Source organism: Amblyomma mixtum, chromosome 2, assembly GCF_055824585.1.
Source record: "Amblyomma mixtum isolate Tamu chromosome 2, ASM5582458v1, whole genome shotgun sequence".
In the NCBI taxonomy this organism is placed as follows: domain Eukaryota; kingdom Metazoa; phylum Arthropoda; class Arachnida; order Ixodida; family Ixodidae; genus Amblyomma; species Amblyomma mixtum.
Genome location: NC_143013.1, coordinates 3,160,866 through 3,181,162, shown reverse-complemented (window position 1 = coordinate 3,181,162; position 20,297 = coordinate 3,160,866). Strand labels below are relative to the sequence as shown.

At 44.1% G+C, this 20,297-nt stretch overlaps 1 protein-coding gene across 2 annotated transcripts in view; it reads left to right on the top strand.

Moving 5' to 3' along the window:
* The first annotated feature begins 1,851 nt into the window (after positions 1–1,851).
* eIF2Bdelta (eukaryotic translation initiation factor 2B subunit delta) overlaps positions 1,852–20,297 on the top strand; it is a 37,798-nt gene continuing 19,352 nt past the window's right edge. The window contains exons 1-9 of one of the 2 annotated variants that reach the window (XM_089570299.1): positions 1,852–1,955; positions 2,417–2,502; positions 3,213–4,331; positions 4,760–4,802; positions 6,823–7,047; positions 10,553–10,673; positions 15,937–16,051; positions 18,009–18,085; positions 19,296–19,398. In XM_089570299.1, coding sequence (XP_089426425.1) covers positions 2,491–2,502; positions 3,213–4,331; positions 4,760–4,802; positions 6,823–7,047; positions 10,553–10,673; positions 15,937–16,051; positions 18,009–18,085; positions 19,296–19,398 — 1,815 coding nt within the window. In that variant the 5' untranslated portion in view covers positions 1,852–1,955; positions 2,417–2,490. The remainder of the gene's footprint in view (positions 1,956–2,416; positions 2,503–3,212; positions 4,332–4,759; positions 4,803–6,822; positions 7,048–10,552; positions 10,674–15,936; positions 16,052–18,008; positions 18,086–19,295; positions 19,399–20,297) is intronic. The other variant, XM_089570300.1, reaches the window with a different exon arrangement.

Genomic DNA, 20,297 nt, shown 5'->3' with positions numbered 1-20,297 from the left:
TCTCTATAGACAAGCATCAGGCCGTGACGTCACGGAGATGCGGCGGCGCTGGAGTCAGCAGTGACTTTCGTTGTATAGGCAAAAGCCGGTACCGCATGCCTTGGGTATGCCACGCTTGAGCGTTTTTGAACGCATTTTGCAATATTCCGGCGAGTTGTGGTGCGGGTGGTTGAACCGCAATGCTAAAGAAAGACAGCGGCACAAGTTTCCACAAGTTTATCGCATTTAGATATGGGCCAAAGCGATGAGCAGCGGCCGTGGAGCGGGAAAAGTTCGGCGACGGATCGGCTGCGCGGCTAGTACTGCATTTCTGCATCGAAATATGATAGTTTGCCTCTCTTAATCCGAATGTTTGCTCTTCAGTCACGTGGCGAACAGTTTAAGAATCAACGTCTGCAGCTTGTTCGCGTTCTGTCGGGCTCTCATTATGAGAAGTCTGGACGCGACAATCCATGTGGGTGTGCCCGTAAATTGAATGCAGGGGACCGTGTTCGGGTGGCAATCACCCGGACTACGTCCCGGGCATCTCTTCGAGCTAAAGAAAAAAAGAAAAAAAGCAGCTGCTGCTAGTCGCCTTCAGCATTCATCGGGACACTAAGCGCAACATCTGAAGCAGCACTGTAGTCCGGTAGTAGGAATATACGACGCGTAGTTTTTTTCTCTATTTTCGTTTCCACGAGCTACAAAATGTACAGTCTTTGTCAAAAGTAACCAGGCCCCATGGTTTGCTTCTCATTCGTATAACAGAGCCCTCACGGCTTCCCTAAAGATCAAAAAGTTCTTTGATGGTGACGACAGGGGTTCTTCTTACCATACAGAGATTTAGTGCTTGAGGGCTGGCATAATAGCTTTAATATACGACTGAGAAGAAAAACGTGCAGCCTTACTTTTGACAAAGACTGTACGTATTTTCACCACCTCTCCTTGAAAGGTATCGGCAAAATCATGCAGTGTTATTTCCCATATTACCTGAATTTTACAATTGCTGGTCAATCAGAACCTGACGAAAACAGCAAATACAAGACAAAAAGCCAGTTATCAAGCACAATAAGGCCTCCACGCAGAAACACTTAAAATGCTTAGCTCTGCAGAGCAAGGGTAACTTAATTTGTTGTACCTCGAGGTAAACTTCTATCCATTCGCCTGTGCACCTCTGTTAAAGCCAAGCGAATAAAAAAGCATTTTTCAGACATTACCAGTGAAGATCGCATTTTCATGACTCATTTAAAGTAACTGCATGGCTTCAGTGTCCAGTAGCGCTCGGCGTTCTCCGCACTGAAGTGGCTAGACAAGAGCAGGCACATCACAATAGTTAGTCATGGGAAAAAGCTGCCTCGCGTCGTGCATCCCGTCGTCCTTCTTGTACTTAGCGATAGGGTATGCTGTATCGTCCCAAATGTTGAGACTGCTGACCTGTATACCTCGTGCTTTTTCGGTTTCATTTAATAAGCCTACCTAGTCGACTGCCGTAGCCGCGCCGTTGCTGCCAAATATAGGAGCGCAGAAGGAAGTTTATGTAGCGCTTAGCCATATAATTCCGTCTGGCCAACAGGTTGAAAAGGTGCTGAACTGCTCTCCGGTCACCAACAGAAATGTTTCTATAACCACAAGCGACGCTCACGCTTTGAAATATGCGCGTACGCGAGTTGGTATTAAAATGCAGTGTCATGCAAAGGTATCTTTAGCCCGGTGTATCTTGGTATCTTTAGCCCGGTATCTTTATCTTTATCTTTAGCCCGGTGTTGTTGCCTCTGAAGCGATGGCACACGCACACATTATTTTTTATGTTTCGTATTATTTCTCAACTTTTTCGTTCTTTTTTGTCGTCGCCCTCTGACCGTCTAGCAACCTCAAACCCTTAAATAAGCCACACGCCAGCCATCGTAAGCATAGCCAACTCGAGTCGTCATGCCCGCCGTTGTTCCTCGCTTTCTCTGCAAAATAGAGTAACGCCAGTAAGTTCGAGCACTTTTTCAGAGCTTCTTAAATGCATTATTGTTAGATATAGTGAGAAATTTGAATTGAATTGTTTGCATAACCGCTGCAGTGTTAGCGTTCTGCGAACTTGCAATATCGCGGTGTGATTGCATTTTATTTGAAGTTGGCATGTGGCACACACGCTTCTAAAATATTTTGTAGCTCCGACAAGAGAATACTTATGTGCACTCGTGTAGTTTAATATTAGCCGGTTTACATGTTACGGTAGAGCGGCATATTCGTTTTGTATCTCAAAAGTAGTCCAGGAAACCTGTAGATGGTTGGTATAACTTCTTGTGATGCGCCTCCTTTGTGCTCAGCGGCATATGGTTGCGTTGTGATTTGACAGTCTTGGCGTCAGTGTCAAGTTTTTACATTCTGTAGCAAAGTGTTCTCATCAAGCTGGGTTGCGGGTGCTTTGTGTTGTATTGCTTCGCAGTTTGTGTATCGTCATGGCATGAAACTTCTTTGACAGTCCATCATCAAGTCGGGGTAGCTTTCCCCTCGGCAGTCATGGACACATCGGTAAACTAGTATTCCCTAAGCATTCCTGCTTGCAATCCTAATGCCTGGCGCATGAACGACTCCTTTAACCCGCATCTATATATTTTGCCTGTACTAACCGTACTCACGATTGCGCAATGCCTGGCATGCCTTTTTGACTATCACCAGAGCTCATTTAAGCGTGTTATGTAATGCACTAATGCTGGTTGATGGTGGCCGCAATGTAGCCTTGGCAAATAAAAAAAGAAATCACCTTATATTTATTGCCTACACCTGTTTTGCTTCGTGCTCGTGGCTGTCGTGTGTTAAGTATCTGCGGCATAATAGTGGAAGCGTTTTATTTAGGGTTCGTTGACTGTTTGGTTAGCCCTTATGTTAGCCCTTATAGGTATTCTTTATTGGAGACCGCAAAAGTAGCTTTTTTTTTTTAGAAAATTCTTTATTTGCAACATATGCCAACAAACTAAGGAAAGCACTCAGAAATGCCCTTAGTAGAAGCCCTGATGACGTTTTACTACTTTGAAATTTGTTAGGAAGGAAATGTTGAGATTGAAGCTGCAGTTTGCTAGAGAAGTCTTGTTTTTGCATGGTTTTGTGCATGGTCCTGAATACAGGAACTTTTCAGCTGTCTTCATTCAGAAAAGTATTTTTACTTTTTGCTCTCTTTCAATCTCGAATATTTCACTTTCATCAAGCCATGTCTTTTTACGAATGTTCGCCTTTTTTTGTAGATCTCTCAACCAAAGCAAAAGAAGAAGAAGCAGTCTGCTCAGAAAGGAGTTCAGACAGTGTCGAAAGACGCATCGCAAACAGGCAAAAACCAGTCAAATTCGCTAGAGGACAAAGCTCAGCCTGTGCCACAACTAACTGTTGTCAAAAAGAATAGCGCCCAAGAAAGTGGCACTCAGTCGGTTGCTCGAGTGGTGCTTACTAAAGTGCCACAACAGACTGAGAAGCAGCCACAAGGTGTGCCGGTTGTAGAAGCTTCAGTGGGTCAGAAAAAGAAGAAAAAGAAAAAGAAGAAACCAAAGCAGCTGTCCGAACAGCAAGCAGCAGAATCTGTTCCAGAAAAACCTGCTGAGACCGCCGAAGCAGGCTGCTGCAAACTCAAAAACCTGAAGGAGATCACCTGTCTCGAGCTGATCTGCCCTCACTCAAGCAAGCCAGCAGCTAAAGCATTCTCGGCTCAAAGCTCGAATGCAGCAGCAGCAGTGCCAACTTCGTCGAAGTGTTCTCGTTCTGAGGTCGCCCCAAACAGCCTCACCCAGAGCCACCTCGAGAGCCTCTCAGATGCCATCGTAAAGAGCCTGGCATCCCTGGATAAGACTTCGATCAGCATCACTCTTGTGAACCCTGAAGACGAATTGGTTGTTGATGAAAAAATTATCCACGCTCTGCAGGACCCATCGGCCGGCCCAGATTCTGAAATTGTGATCGACATATGCGGGACAAGTGTGATAGACATTGAAAAGAAGCTGGGTAGCGTGACGAACAGCGCACTGCGGGACTCTGGCATGATGCTCTCGGGAGACGCTGTTGATGGGAAAAAGACTGGCAAGAAGAACAAGGGTAGTGGCGTGACAAAAGCAGTGAACAATCACGTTGCGTTGGATGGTGACCAACATCCCCAAAAACCTGAAGGGAAGGCTTCAAAGGTTGTTCAGAAACAGCCGAAGACCAAGCCTACTGCTTCACAACCTAATGAGGCATCCCCAGTGCAAGCAAAAAAGGAGAAAGATAGTGCACTGAATAAGGACGTTGCGCCGGCTGCCACGGTGAACAACACAGCATCAAATGTCACAGCAGAGAAAACAAAGGCACAGTTGAAGGCAGAAAGGAAGGCAGCTTTTGTAAGTTATATTTCAGACATGCTTGTTCGCTGATAATGGCATTATGATGTTAGGATGCACGAGATCACTGCCTCCAGAATTTCTGAGAACAACTTCGCCCTTGCACTTATTAGTTTGGTAACGAGTATGTACAAGGACTAATAATTAAAGTTGAGATTGTTTTCTCATCTGTAAACAGCATTTTAGCATGATTTAATGTGTTTTTAAAGCTTGTAGGTAACTGTTTTGAATGCGACAAACGTGTTTTTTTTTTGTTGTTGTATGCTCTTGGGAGCACTTTACCCAAACATACAAGCTCATCCATGTCTCTGAAGCTTGTTAAACTCAGTTTAATTTGTAATTGTGTGCATTGTACTGCTTATTGTGCTGTTCTGCTTCTGTGTTCTTAAATGCCATGCATTTCATTTTTCATCTGATATGGCCTCAAGGAAGCTGAAAATGCTGCCCGGCTTGCTGCTCAGAAAGGCGAAGGTGAGGCTTTTCGTTGGAGATGAAAGCTCTTTGAACATATTCAAGGTCTGGACATATTCATGGACAATCAAAGCAATGCAGTTAAAAACACATCAAGAATGATAGTTGCATTTTGCTTTTCCAATTTGCCACAGCTATTGTATTGTAGATACGAACTGAAGCACTTCATAAGCAGCTCACGTGCCTTTCCATGCTAGTAGGGAGCTTCTTTGCCTCTTGGGTGCTTTTCACTGCACTGATGGGGTGTGTGAATTCATTAAGAAAAGAAATTAAAAATGTGTCTAATATCATAGATCAAATAATTGTATTTGATTTGAAATTAGAATGCATCTTGAGGCCATCCAAAAAGACAAGGGTTGAGGAAGAAACTAACCAAGGGAAGAAAGAAATCGGTCTGTCATGTTGGTTTCTTCTTTGTCCCTCATCTTTTTGCTTGGTCTTAAGATGCACTCTAATACTAGTCACCAACTAGCCTGCCTTCCTTTGTTATATTTGATTTGAAAGCTGGGTCTCAAATGTGTTTCAAATTTTTGAAAGGACATGAATATTCTAGACGAAGTAACTACCCTGCAGTGCATTCATAAGCATTACTTTTCTTGTTTGCAGCAAGGCTTGTCTAGTTTCACCAACAGTAACACATCAACTTAGTTGCTGTATGCACTATCTTACAGGCTTAATGTTCTATAAGGACATACTTTCTCATGACAGTGCATGACATTATTGTGTGTTTATGATTCTTAAGGTATGTTAAGATTTCTTTTTGTTGCGAACGTAATTACAGTGTTCTGCCTCGAATTTTTTTTTTTTTTTTTGTACACTGCTTCGGAGCTGTGTTGGTGTGGCAAGCACAGTGGAATCTTGTTACCCAACTAGCCTAATTTCAACTTGCAGTCTTTTCAAACTGGTGCTTTCGACGTGTCAACGTCATATGTACTGACAAGGTTCCTTTTAACCAAAACTCTGTTTAATCCAAACACTTGCATCCCTTTGAGTTCGAATTATTGACAGCTGACTGCAGTCATTTTGTCCTCGTAAGCAAGAATCATATTGCTGTACATGATCTTGCTGTTCTAAACCATGCCTTTAGCGTGATGCTTACTAATGGATTCTTCAGCACAGTTAACCCTTTGAAGGTTTTTGCCGTATATGTACGGCGGCGGTTTTCTGTCCCGCAAGGTCTCTGCCGTACGGGTACGGTTTCGATCTTCCGTTTGAAATTTTGCGCCAAAAGAGCAATGCGTGCACACTGAGGGGTGCTGCCACCTCTTAAGACTTACAAGAAGTGTTTGAATTTTGTGCTGCCTTCTTACGGAGATAGGCAGAACTTATGTCTAGCTTTAGCGCGGCGGCACAGACTGCGGCAACACCCCTTTTGTAGTTTTGGTTTCGCCGCGTGATCGCAACGGAGTCGCGCGAAATTTGAGTTTTCTTTTTGTCAGCACTATCTTGCAGGGACTGCCGAAGTTGATTTCTATCTTTATTGGCGCTGCTCTTAGCTTGCTTATCACCGTTGCTCGCGAGGTATACTCGGCCTCTGTGGCAACGCGCCTACGCGGTTTTGATTCCGCCGCGGGATCGCAACGGAGTCGTGCGAAACGTGTTTTCTCTTTGTGGGCACTGTTTTGCAGAGGCGGCGAAAGTTGATTTCTATCTTTATTGGTGCTGCTCTTAGCTTGCTTATCACCGTTGCTATTCTATTCTATTGAACATTTTCCAGTTATGAGTGATGCTGTGACCAAAGTACTGTTCCTAATTTTTTTTTACTATCTATTCTCGATTATATACATTTTGTTGATTCAAGATCCGCAATAAAGTAATTTGACCACCTGGGAAAGTTTTCTTCAAAATAATTCGACCCTCAAAGGGTTAAAGTTCAAGCATATGAAAATAAAGATGCTGTTGTGTAATAGTGCATTTGCGCATCATGAGCCGATATTGAAAGCAAAAAATGTCTGTATTAGAGAAGCCTGCTATTCTAGATTGAGTGGAACTGCTGTGACACCTGTTGTCACTCTTGCAGGCAAAGGCGGGGCAGAGAAAAGCAAAGCAGAGCTCAAAGCTGAGAGGAGGGCCCTGCAGGAAGCCCAGCGTGCAGCGAAGACACAGGCAACTGGTGACAAGGCGAGCAAACCTTCAGAGCAAACACCAGCAGCTGGTGGGCAGGCTGGCATCACAGGTGTGTCATGTCCGCCTGGTGCCAAGAAAGTGGATGCGGCAAAGCCGCAGCAGCATACCCCTTCACAGGGTAGGTTTCTCTTGAGATCTACATATATTTAACATATTCTCGGTGAGACATGGTGTGGTATAGTATCTGAGTCTTAACAAATCTGCTCTTGGTCAATGAGGGATGCCACAGTGGAGGGCTCTGGATTAATATCAGCCACCTGACGTTTTTTTGGCACCCACTGGTATCACGTAGTACACAGATGTCTTGTGCATTTCGCTTCCATCAGAATGCAGCCAAGCACCATTTTCCGTGTAGCCCTTCCGCTGTATAGTGAGCACAAATATAAAGGTGCCACCTTCGGTGCACTCGAGGACATGCGTTGTTTCCAATGCTGGCGTCTGTTTCGGCACGTCACAGAATCAAAACGTTGCTCAAGTGCGCTTGTTCTGGATTTGCTAGCATCCGCGGGTCTACCATTCATAGTGAGTTTCGCGTGTGCAAAAAAAAGCACGACGATGCGGCGCGGTGAGGAGCACCGTCGTTCTGTCCGTTGCGAACCTGCAACAAGCGACGGCGACATAGGCGGAGTGCAGCAGCAGCAGCGGTGTGTTTTCGTTGGGTCAGTGCCTGCGGCTTAGCAAGCACTCCCATGATCTGTCACCTTGATCTGAAGTCGGCAAGCTATGCATGTGAACAGCCACAACGCGAGTGATTTCGCACCGACGGCTAGCGCACCGGCACCACTGATCGAGCACCCGCATCCAGATCGACACGCATTTTGCCCTGCAGAGCGCCAGCTCGTTGTCGAGTCTGGTCTTAGCGTTAGCCCTCCTTTATCGACAGCAGATTCGACCTGCACAGCAACGCGCACTGTCAACGGATCGCAGTAATACCGGCTTGAAGCTTCGCTGAGAGGTGTGGCCGGACAATAGGAGTCCAAAAGCCTTTCCGAAAATCCACCCGGGATGACAGTCAGGTCCTTCGACCACTGCAAATTTTCCGCCATCGATTTCACAAACGCAACCAGACATGCCACAAGGTAGAAACTAGTGCAAAAGCTGTGCAGAGCACTACAGCTGCGCTTCTGCTAGCCAAGGTGCCCAAAATATGGCGCACGGCGCCGACAGAAGTTGCTGATGATGATGCCTGCCGAGTTGCCAGACTGAATTTTCTAAAGGGTCAATTAAGATAATTTTTCTAAACGCGTAAATATTGACTTTAGACAGCAAATGTGAATAGTAAAGTTGGAGAGCACCTTCAGAAACCCCCATTCCATTGATTTGCGATAAAAAAAGCCTCACGTGCATCTTTTCTCCGAGCTCTGAAGAAAGCCCGTGAAACACGAAAAAAATCATGTGACTAGCACATTCGCGCGCCACGATTGTGCTGCTCTCAATCCTGGCTTGAGTGAACGAAATCAGCTGCTGGCAAGGCGCGACCACCTCAATGCTCCGGCAGGCCGATATGTCAACGGAGGTTGCGGCGCCTGCGCGAGCCAGTCTGCAAGTGTGACGGTGCAAGTTGCAGCGAACGCGCCGGGCATATTGAGTTTGAAATGGCCAAAGGTGACAAACACAAATGCGACGAGTTTTATTCGAAACTGAGAGGCAAAAGAAGATAAGCAAGTTTGCTGCAACTTGCACCGTCGCGTTTGACTCGCTCGCTCGCGCGGGCGCCGCAACCACCATTGACCTATCGGCCTGCCGGAGCATTGAGGTCGTCGCGCCTTGACAGCAGTTGATTTCGTTCACTCAAGCCACGGTTGAGAGCAGCACAATCGTGGCACACGAATGCGCTAGTCACGTGATTTTTTTCGTATTTCGCGGGCTTTCTTCGCAGCTCGGAGAAAAGATGCACGTGAGGCTTTTTTTATCGCAAATCAATGGAATGGGGGTTTCTGAAGGTGCTCTCCAACTTTACTATTCACATTTGCTGTCTAAAGTCAATATTTCACTTCACTTCACTTCACTTTAATACCTTAAAGACCCTCGTTAGAGGGTATTACATAAGGGGTGGGGCACACAGAAATGAAAAACAGAATGACTAACAGATAAGTTGAAAGTTATACAAATATAAGATTATCACACGCGTGATTTCTTCGATGAACAATTATTGGCATGTGATAGCAGCAAGTTCTCGGGGAAGGCCGTTCTAGTCGTTCGCGGTCCGGGGGAAGAATGATGAAGAAAATGTAGTGGTGCGGGCGCGAGGTCGTGACACTTGCTGCTGATGGCCGGTGCGGAGGGAGATGCGTGGTGGTGGTGCGCAGATGTAGGGTTCCTGTCGTAGCTCAGAGTAAAAAAACTTGTGAAACAAACATAAACTAGCAATGTAGCGGCGATGAGCAAGGGTAGGTAGGCTGGACTGTGATTTGAGGGATGATATGCTGATATCAAAAGAATACGATGAATGAATGAATCTAGTTGCTAGGTTTTGAACTGCTTCAATTGAATTACAGAGATATGCTTGCTTTGGAGACCAGATGGGAGATGCGTATTCTAATTTTGATCTGACTAATGATTTGTATGCGAGGAGCTTGACATGCTGAGGTGCAGAGCGTAGGTGACGCTTTAAGAATCCTAGTGTTCTGTTGGCGGATGATATGATGTTTGAAATATGCGTATTCCATGTAAGATCATGACAAATATGGACACCAAGGTATTTGTATGATTGGACAAGATCGAGAGGAACGTTAGATATGCTGTATTGGAACAGAAGAGGGTAACACGTTTAGAATAATTGTTAATTGCTAATCAATTAATTGCAAAACAAAAAATTGCCTTAGATGCGCAAGCCGGTTGATAGATGTATGTAGGTGGTTTCTTTGGCCTATCTCAAATATTTTATTTTTCAACCCTTGGCTAAAGTTAGCGTGGACACCCTGTATATTAATGACATGCTCTGAAATGTCGCAGAATGCTGTCGTAATCGAAATAGGACGAAAGCTTGCAGCAGGTACTAAACTTTCACCTTTGTTATAAACTGGAACATCGAGTGTTTTGAGCCTGTCTGCTGGTCTTTCACCGGTAGTAGTGATAAACTAAACATGTCGGAATAGCACGTCAAATGAGCATTTGGAGTGTCGTTCAGTCCAGGAGATTTTTTTTATTGTTATTAAGTTATTAATCTTAAGGAGCACTACAGCATTTTCATGAGTCACCGAAACGTTAAGTAATCATTTGCTTGGTGAGCTCAGAAGAGCATAATCTTCAGGCCATGTGAAAATTCTCTTGAAGAAAGTGCATATTTTTCAGCAGTTTGCGTTGCACCTGTGGTTATGGCATTGCCAATTTTTGCATGGTCCATTTCTTGGTTGCTATGCTTCAAGTAACGAAACATTTGTGAATCATTCTTAGCAATACGTTAAGACAATGTGAGAGGCAACTTTTTTGTGGATTCTTTAATTTTTGCTAGCCCGAAACCTGGCTTCACGAAACCTTTTCCTTATGTTGTTTTCTGCGCAGTGAGGAGACTGGTCTTGGTGGTCAGTTGTTGTGACGTCAGCTTTGCCACTGTTTTAGTTGCAACTTCGAGAAACAGTTGTCCTTGAGTGAGCCTGAACTTTGTGTTGTTTCTTCTGCAGAGGCACCTCCAAAGAAAGTCATCAGAAAGCCAGCCTCTGAAGGCAAGCGACACGAAGTTCTGCGCCTGTTTTCGCACCTGCATCAGAACCCCGAAACAGTGGATCACTTGAAGCCATACGGGTATGCTAATCCCTCTTCTCACATAGAAATGAACAGTGCCTAAAAGGCTTCATAAATCTCTGGCTGCAGAGCATCTCCACTTGACATACCCTGGCTTGTAGATCATACAGAATTTTGGCGTACCTTTGCTGACCATGTACCACGACCAAAACTTGTGCTGTTCAGATAACATACTTGGATCCTCATAACGGCTTTGTCATATACCCTGAGGTGTTTTACATAACATACTTTGATCCTCATAAAGGATTCATCATATCAATCAATCAATCAATCAATCAATCAGCCTTTTATTTTCTCTATATTAGAGAAGGAGACAGGACTAAAAGCTCGGAAGCTTGACAGAGGTCCTGCCCCCTTTTTTCACGTTGGCATTGCAACAGACAAGCGGCAATAAATTCTGCGCTATACATTGTAGCACAAAAGAAAATGACACACCTTGAAAAAAAAAACAAAAAATACCATCACAAAAATACATGCAGCATCATGACACTAACTTGTTCAGAAAAAATTTCTTAACAGTATTTGAATGCTGGAAAGGGTCAAACATTTCTTTGTTTAAGTTATCTAATAGCACTGGCAGCGTATACGAGATAGATATACCCTGAGGTGCTTTGCATTTGAGGATCCTCCGTGTGTTAGTGGTCTGTGAATGGTGCGCACTTTCTAAGCCATTGACTAGGGTAACATTGACACTACAGTAAAAATTCATTCATTCGAACTTAATGGGGGACACTGGTTTTGAGACCAAAGAATGACCAAAAAATCGATTTTCAGAAAATGACATTTGTGGAATCTACAGCTATTATTCCACAGCTGTGCCAATTTTTTCGTTCAAGAAATCAACACTTTGACCACAATACAGTCGAACCCGGATATATCGAATTCGAAGGGGATCGGAAAATAGTTCGATATAGCGAAAATTCGATATACAGATATAGGCTAAAACTGCACTCCCGATCATAACAAATTGTGGCTTACCGTTTGGAACAGCCGCGAATCACATAGTATGGGCGCGCAATGTGAAAGCGCTTTATTTCGCGGGAAAAAAAATCACTAATTTTGGGTTGCTTTTTCCCCTGGGAAACGAAGTTCAAAACACTGGCCTCGATCTTTTCGAGACTGTCCAGGTGCGAGAGCACAGTGCCTTCCATTTCGCCGCAACAGCGCCGAATCAGGCTAACGCTGACGCCAGTTCAGTGCCCTCGTCGTCGCTGGAGTCGGCGTCTTGAATGCCAGCTACCGCTTGAACTTCGCTGTCAGCGTTAAAGTCCTCAACAGTCACTTCGGACGGAACGGCGCCGAGAAAATTGGACAAGTCGCGAAACACGTCGTCCAAGCACTCATCGTCATCTAAATCTTCCGGACATTCATCTCCGGCCACTTCAAGGCCTGCCTTGCCAAAACAGTTGGCTACTGGGGCCTGCTTCACGTCGCGTGTTGAAACACAGGCACACACACACAAAAAAACACGCGAGGCGCAGATGGAGCGATAAGAGCGAAGCCTATGCGAGCGGCAGTCAACCCGGCTGCGAAGGAACGACAGAGGGAAAAGAAAGAGCAGGGAGAAAGATCGGCGCTCTGGGCTTCGTTTTTTTTTTTTTTTTCTGAGCTCTCTTTTTTTCCCCAGACCCACGATGCGCCCACTAGCGACCGTTTTCTCTCTCTCTCTTTCCCCAAGAAGCGTGGTCGCCGCGCGTCTCCATGCGGCGCTCTCTCTTCGCTGATCTCCAATGACCTTGACGGAGCACACGCCGGCGGTACAGGAGGAGAGGAGGAGCGGGAAAGCTCGCGCCGGTGGGGCGCAAAAACGGGGAACAAAAAAAAAAAGGGGGCCCTGCGCCCACTGACTGCGGAAATGTTCTCCGCTGAGGCGGCTGAGGACCGGACAGGAATGTCTGGGGAAAGCGCACCTTCCAGGGGCGCGGCGCGGCGTTCGATATATCCAATGTCCGGCGAAAATGGAATTCGATATACAACGCAACTGTCCTATACTTTTGCATAGTATTTTCAAGGGGGTAATCTGTGTGTTCGATATAGCCAATAATTCGAAATATGCGGGTTCGATATATCCGGGTTCGACTGTATTGAATTCAGATCATCATGTGGGCTGAATTTGTGCAGGAGCAAATAATTTAATGGCGTGAAAATTTTGGACATCTAGCTGTCTTAGTATGTCGATATCTTAACATCTAGGACAGATAGAGATGTCGTATTGCTTGCTAACTGAAGCTGAAGGCACAGTGTGTGCAATAATCGAAGCACGTTTGTTCAGTCGCACTTCAAAAATTTACAATTTAGCAAAGTTTATCGATGCATTACATTCACACCTTAAATATTGATATTCCAAGTGCTGTAAAATTACTAATGAGGGTAAAATAGAAAAATGGTTTTGATTACTGCACTCTCTACTCACCATACTATGTAGCCATGGATTAAAAATGTATTTTTATTGAGCAGTTTTTTTTGCACCGAGGTGCTGATGAATGACTAAATAAAATTAGTTATCTTTGGAACTGACTAGTTCGAACGGTAATTTCATTGTTGAAATCAGTATAAAAAACTGAGCAAGGCGGTAGAGTTTCATTAGGATTGGATTAAAAATAAAGAAAATAGGTCTAAGACCAGTGTCCCGCCTTAAAAGGACTGGAAAAAATGTTTGAATTATAGAACAATCCCCAAAAAACTGTCAAGAATTGATTGCATCACAGTAAATGTATTTGGTGCAAAACTGAGCTAGGAGTGCCTGCTTTTCAGATAAGAATGGTGCGGCAGTGAATGTTTCTCACATTTTCATCAATGCTTCACTGTGGGATACCTCTGAAAGCGTCGAAGCAGAATTGCTCCAAAATCCTAAGGGCCTCCTTGGCATCCATCATGGTGCGACGCGGTGGAGCTCCACCACTACTGCATCACACCCCCTCACAAGTGGCACCGTCACGTGTGAGGAGGCTTCACTGCACAAACTAAACGCCACGTGAGGAGTGTGCAGTTTTGGGGGACTGGAAGAACAGAACCACGCGGATGGAAGCGAAGGAAATGCTCAACAACACCAAAGCAAAGCGGAGAGAAGAAAAGAAAGAGAAGACAACACCAGTTTACGCGCCAACATGCACACGAATCAGCGCCCAAAACGTCAGTTGGCTGGCTGATCTGGTCAACCATTGTTGGTGCGGGCTGGCACAAAGATCAGAAAAGTAAAACTGAAACTATACAGCTGTTCTGTTCTCAAGGACAGCACGGCGGTGTCAAAAGTTTCGCGGTTCGAGACACATAGTGTCCGAATTATAGTATGATACAACTTAAGGGGAGACACTTGTCTTTGAGACCAAAAAATGACCAAAAAATCGATTTTCAAAAAATGAGATTTGTGGAATCTGCAGCTATTATTTTCCAACCGTACCAATTTTTTCCCTTAAGAAACCAGCATTTTGACCATACTAATATTAAATTCAGATTATCGTGTGGGCTGAATTTATGCTGGAGCAGACAATTTAATGGCATGAAAATTTTGGACATCTGGCTGTCTTAGTATGTCGATATCTCAACATCTAGGACAGATAGACATGTCATATTGTTTGCTAAGGGAAGCTGAAGGCACAGTGTGTGCAATAATCGAAGCAGATTTATTCAATCACACTTCAAAAATTTATAATTTCGCAAAGTTTATCGATGCATTACATTCACACCTTGAACGTTGATATTCCAAGTGCTGTAAAATTACTAATGAGGGTAAGAAGTAAAAATGGTTTTGATTATTGCACTCTTTAATCACCATACTATGTAGCCATGGATTAAAAATGATTTTTATTGAGCAGTTTTTTTTGCACCGAGGTACTAATGAATGGCTCATAATTTTTTTTTCTTGTGATATGCTTCTTGTTTAGGTAACAGGAAATGTTTAAGAAACGGACTGCTTTTTTTGACGTGGAGGAATTCCATGTGTGGAATCTGAATGTGGGCGGAGCTTCAATGCAGACTTAAGTTGTATCCAACTACTATAACGAATGGATGACATCGTCAACTTACATGGTCATTGGCCAGGACCAACCCAGCAGTTTGAATTATCTGGATTTCCGATTATTGAGGATCAAATTAACAAGCTTTTGCTGCAGATGAATTTGTACTCTGATTAGGCCTCACGAATGCTAAACTCTGGCAGCCTAAATAGGGGCACTAGTTTCCTCTTTTCTTGTCATTTTATTTCTCATGATAATTGGAAATGTGACCAGGGTATAAAGGTTATTTTGTGATGGCTTGAAAAGTCTTCAGCCAGTGCTGAATTTTGACGGATGCGAAAGAAAAGAAAATCTACCTGTTGTGTGGAATTAAGAGTAAATACTGTCGAAGGCACGAAACGTCATGTTCTTTTGCTGGAGACATTACACCTAGTTAATTCTATAATAGCACCCTAGGCCAGCCTTTCACCACAAAACTTATGTTGGGACAGAGGCAAAGATTAAAAAATAAAAGTGTAACTGTCAGAATATGCTTCAGACTCTAGAGGGATTTAACGTCTTGTTTATTTTTCTTTTCGCTTATGGTGGCAGTGTCTTGTTTGCCCATAACTGTCTTTGAGGGCCCTTAACGGTTCTAGAAACACTTCCTTGGTTAGTCGTGAGAAGCGCTTTGATATCCATGGTGTGCCTCATGAGCGGTGTTCTCCCAAAAGAATCTTTTCATAAAGCGCAGTGAAAGCGGAGAACTTAAAGATGAAGTGTGCATTTTATACCGATTTTCTCAGCTGTGGTTCTCCTCTGCTTTCATCAACCCCACTTAGAGGGTGAGTCTGGGCCGCTTTCAGCGTATTGGGTGAGCAAGTCCATTGCCATGATGATTGGCATAGCAGCCTTAGATTTTGATTATTAGCCTTTCCTTGATGCAGATTTGTCGTGTTCATATTGTAGGTTCTGTTATGTCATTCCTTTCTATGAAATTAAGGTGACATTGTGCATTTGCACTAAATTTATAATTATAGCAAGGCTGAAGCTCGAAGGTGGTTGATGCCAGACAAAATCGAACTGAAAAAAAAAAAAAAAGTCCTGGCACGATTGGTTGAAGACTTTCTTGAGTCGTTTTGTTATCCTATAGCAGTAGACATATTCTACATCCAAACGGGAACTTCTTACGTTTTCGTTGTTTTGTTTTTCTTAACTCTCACCTCCTGTAGTTTAACAGTGAGATACTTGTATGTGACATGCAGTGTGCCCTGAAAGCATTTGAATTTGTACAGTTTGTAGAGATCTAGTGTGCATTGTTGTTGCAGGTTGTCTGGCTCTTGTATTCATCCGGCGGTGTTTCGAACTGGGCTTCAGATAGCAGAAGGTGTCGTCGTCGGTTCAAATGCCCGTTGCATCGCCATGCTCTCAGCATTCAAATCTGTAAGTAGAATATTCGAATTTGAGTAGTTCTAGCATTTTACTGCATCTCTTTCTGTTCTATCTAGGTAACGAAGCACTTAGAATTTTCTATCTTTCTCTCTATCTCTCTATCCTTGTAGATAAAAACGGGAGACATACTAGTCACGCTGTGTTGCTGTCAAATCGCATTTCAAGACGCGCATAACAGCAGTTGTGTTTTATAGTACTGGCCATTAAAGTCCTTCGGTTAAAGGAGTATAGACACCTAACTTTTGGGCACGCGTTTTCTTCTTTGTAATGATGTGTAAGGCATTATTATGCATGGATTACCACGTGGTATTCTGCTATGACCATTAATGATTTGTAATTGAATGTATTTCTCGTGCTGTTTCGGTTCCGGTTTCAACAGCCAAACGATGACTCTGATGTCAAAATGTGGTTATAGGCCACGTGAGGCATGAAAAACTGCAATATAATCGCTGCTTCTACATTCGTTGTCATTCCGGCTCCTGAGGAAGGTTAGCTTCAGCACTCTAGTGAATTCAACGTTGAAGCTGCGATTATATTGCAGTTTTTCCATGCCCCATGTAATATATATAACCACACTTTAACGTGACAGCCATTGTTCGGCTGTTGAAACCAAAACCGAAATGGCATGACAGAAAAATTCGATTATAAATTATTTAGCTGTCTTAGGTGAATACCACGTGGTGATTCATGCATAGTAGTGTCTTCCGCATCATTATAGAGAAGAAAACATGCCACAAACATTAGAGCCAGGATGATAATTTTACCCTTATTGCATTCCTTGGTGTCAAGAGAACCCAATGGCATACATTTCAGCGAGTTTCCTGCAGCAAATTTTTTTCAAAACTCTCCGCAAAATACTTGCATAAAATGTGCACAAGTGCTCAAGGAATTGTTTTACATGAAATTAAATGACATATCTAGAATCAGCGCACAAAAATACATGTGCCCTGAAAATTTCATAACTATGACTAAATTAATAAAATTTTCTTTTCAAGACCAGTGTCCCCCCTTAACTCTATGCCAGTATCCCTGTTGGCATAGATTGTATTGGGACTAAGAAAAAAAAAGCAAGAAAGCAAGAAAAATGTGTCTCAGCCTGCAGCACTAAGTATAAAGGGCAGTCGGCCTTTCTGGCTTCAAGCCACCCATGCGACGCAGCTCCCACTTTTTCAACTACCCCCTGCTTCTAGTTCACTGTACGCATCGCCATCCACTTCCAGCTCACTGTGTTTATAAGGCTGTCGACATCATCATCAATTTCTTAAGTTTTGAATTGTGCGATGGGTGGAAATGGTTTATTTTCAATTTGAAATTTGTGAGGAGTACCTAATTGTGCCTTTTGGAGCCAGAGAAATGCCAGCAGAGCTGCAAATACTGAGACAACTTAAGTTTACTAAGAACAAAAGTAGGTGGAGCTCTCCCCACCCACTGTGGTGGCATATTGAGGCTGGAGTGCATTGAGGCACTCAAAGAAGTGTCTTAGCAGCGCCAAGATGAGTTATGTGCTAAGGCTGTGCAGCTTAGAGAGGTCACAGCCTTACTTGATATCACCCAAAGAACGCATTCTTTTTTGTGATGGAGACTTTTAATGCTGGTTTGCAAAGGTGGGACACTTGTCCACCTCCTCTGGACTTTAATAAATTTTTCTGGTTTATAAGGGTCTGGTGCTAGAGCTTTGGCTCTGTTATAAATTCCATTGTCAGCTGCACCAATAGAAAGGAAATAATATGAGTGCGCGGGAAGAGGATTAGAGTATGTTTTCGAAATCTGAGAACCCATTGCTCTGTATGTTTTTCTCTGTTTAGGAATGTGCAGTCGTTAACATTCATGAAGCACATTATCAAAGCACTAGTAATGACAATGTTTGCAAACTGTTATTCATCGACTCTTAAAAAATGGCTTATTTCAGTAGCATGGTCATGCTTCATTTCTTTTTCTTTTTTGGCAGCTTGTGGATGACTACACTTGTGATGCCAGCAAAAGAGTTTCTCAGGATCTGAGAGAACAGTTGGACAAGAATATTGAGTGAGTAAACCGCTCTTAGATTTGCCTTCATGCTTTTCGTCTGTTTCTGACACCATAGGTTGTGGATGTATTTACTCCGCTTAAATAGCTGACATTTCAAACTCCTGACCCCATCCCGTGATTGTGCGCACTACTGAGCACACGCTTACCATGTCGGGCCGAGCTCTGAGGGAACAAAGGAGTGACGAAAATGGCTGACACTGAAAGGCATTTATTGCTACATCAACGTTAACGCCAGCTGGCTACAAAATGCGCAAAGGAATTGAGGACGTCCGACCCACCAGAAAGGTTATGAGTGAATGAAGGAAAGCCGGCGGCGGCCAGACATGTTGGTTCCCCCATTCCCACCTCACCCCTCTTTCTCTGTGTTGGAGAAAGCAAGAAGTGTCCTTCAGTCAACACCAGATGAAATGAAATCAGGCCCGCCCCATGCCTCGTCACTTATTTCACTCTAGGTGTGAGTGCGCATTGTTTGAGAAATGCAGAGTGAGGTGTCCCGACATCCCTGACTCTTCTGGTCCTTTTACCGAGCTTTGGGAGTCTCTAAATGCACCGCGCTGCCTCTGGGCACAGAGCATGACTAAAGATAACATTTTGGGCGAGGTAGAATATAGCGAGAGCTGCTGGCCTGGCTGGCTACACCGACTCGTTCCTTCTAGTGGATTCGCTCAACACCACGTTGGTGCGCTAGCCAGTATGACCATTGTCATCACATTTTCGTGTGCCTATGTGGTCTACATTCATCAGCCATGTGGCATTGACTTTCATACACATGCTTCGGTACGCGCTTCGGTACACTCTCCGTTCTGCCGCTTGAGCTCGCAGTACAGTATTTCCTTGGGTTTGTTTCAAGGTAGCTGTTAAATTTCGTTGTGTTGAAATCGTGGGAACACTTACTTCGTTATATCGATGCTAAAAATATACGGTGTTCTCTGGACACAAAGTTGTGAAAACTACAAAACTTTGTTACGTTAAGTTTAACGTTTAACGGCACATCTGCATCATTTGTTAAAGTGAGTGTTTATACTAGAAATGAGTTTAGTGCTGCCATGTAGGTAGATTGCTGCATGAGCACAGCGGATTAAAATGTGGTAGACGCTACTTGCAGTCTGTTGGTTAGTACTTTTCTTTGTACAACTTGTGTTTAGATTAGCCATGCAGTGTTGTATGTGCCCCTTTTGAATACTGTTTTTTTTTTTTTTTCCTGCAGGTTCCTGAACAAATGTCGGCCCCTGAGCATGAGCATGCAGAATGCGGTGACATTTCTCAAGGCCCGTATATCTGAGATCCAGGATACCGAACCGGCAGGAAAGGTATGGACTTTATGCCCTACTGCCATTTCATTTGTGACATGAGGGTGGGCTGTTGAACCGGGATTTGGGCCTAAGCTTTCACTGTAAGCTTTTAAGTTTTAACTTTTGTATGAGAAGTTTAAACGCTTGCTGCTCTGTGCATGCTACTCCGCTTAGTGGTCAAGTTCTGCGTGTAATGTTGCTGCCGTTTTTGTTCTTGTTACGAGGTGGAAATTTGCTGTATTTGTGTAGTGTGTTTAGGTTCCTTTTTATGCCGAAGGCATCTGTAAATGTGTCAACCTTACACAAGCTCTGTGCCCAGCATATGTACCGTATTTACTCGCGTAATAAGCGCACTCGCATAATAGGCGCACCCCTAGTTAGGGCGCGAAAAATCAGATTTTTTTATTTCCGCGCATAATAGGCGCACCCCGAACTTGGCACTGTGATCAGTACTGTATTTACACGATTGCAAGCCGACGCCTCGCCACCCCCCGCTTCCCAATCTTTATTTTAACAAAGTTTTTGCTGAACTGACTACTAGTCCCTACTAGTGCTGCTGCCGTCGCAGCTGCTGCGGACCCACAGCACGTACAACGACATCGCGTAGAACAGCCGCACACAGTTTTCAGGGGTGCTCACTTTAAACGTCGGTTTGGAAAGCTTCATCTCCAGCCGGAAACGTTCCCGACTTAGGCCCGCGAAAACCTCGACGCTTGGAGTCGCGTACGAAAATTTAGGGACGCCGCAGTCGCAACTGCTGCACTTCTCGGCCACGTCGTATTTTCCGATTGCCGTGTTTGAGAGCAAACTCCCAGCCGTGTGGTGCTTGCCCGTCGAGCTAAAACATCAACGCTCCGCGGCAAAGCCATAAACCACGATAACTATCGCGCTACCGCAAATCCCAGCGCTTGACAGCA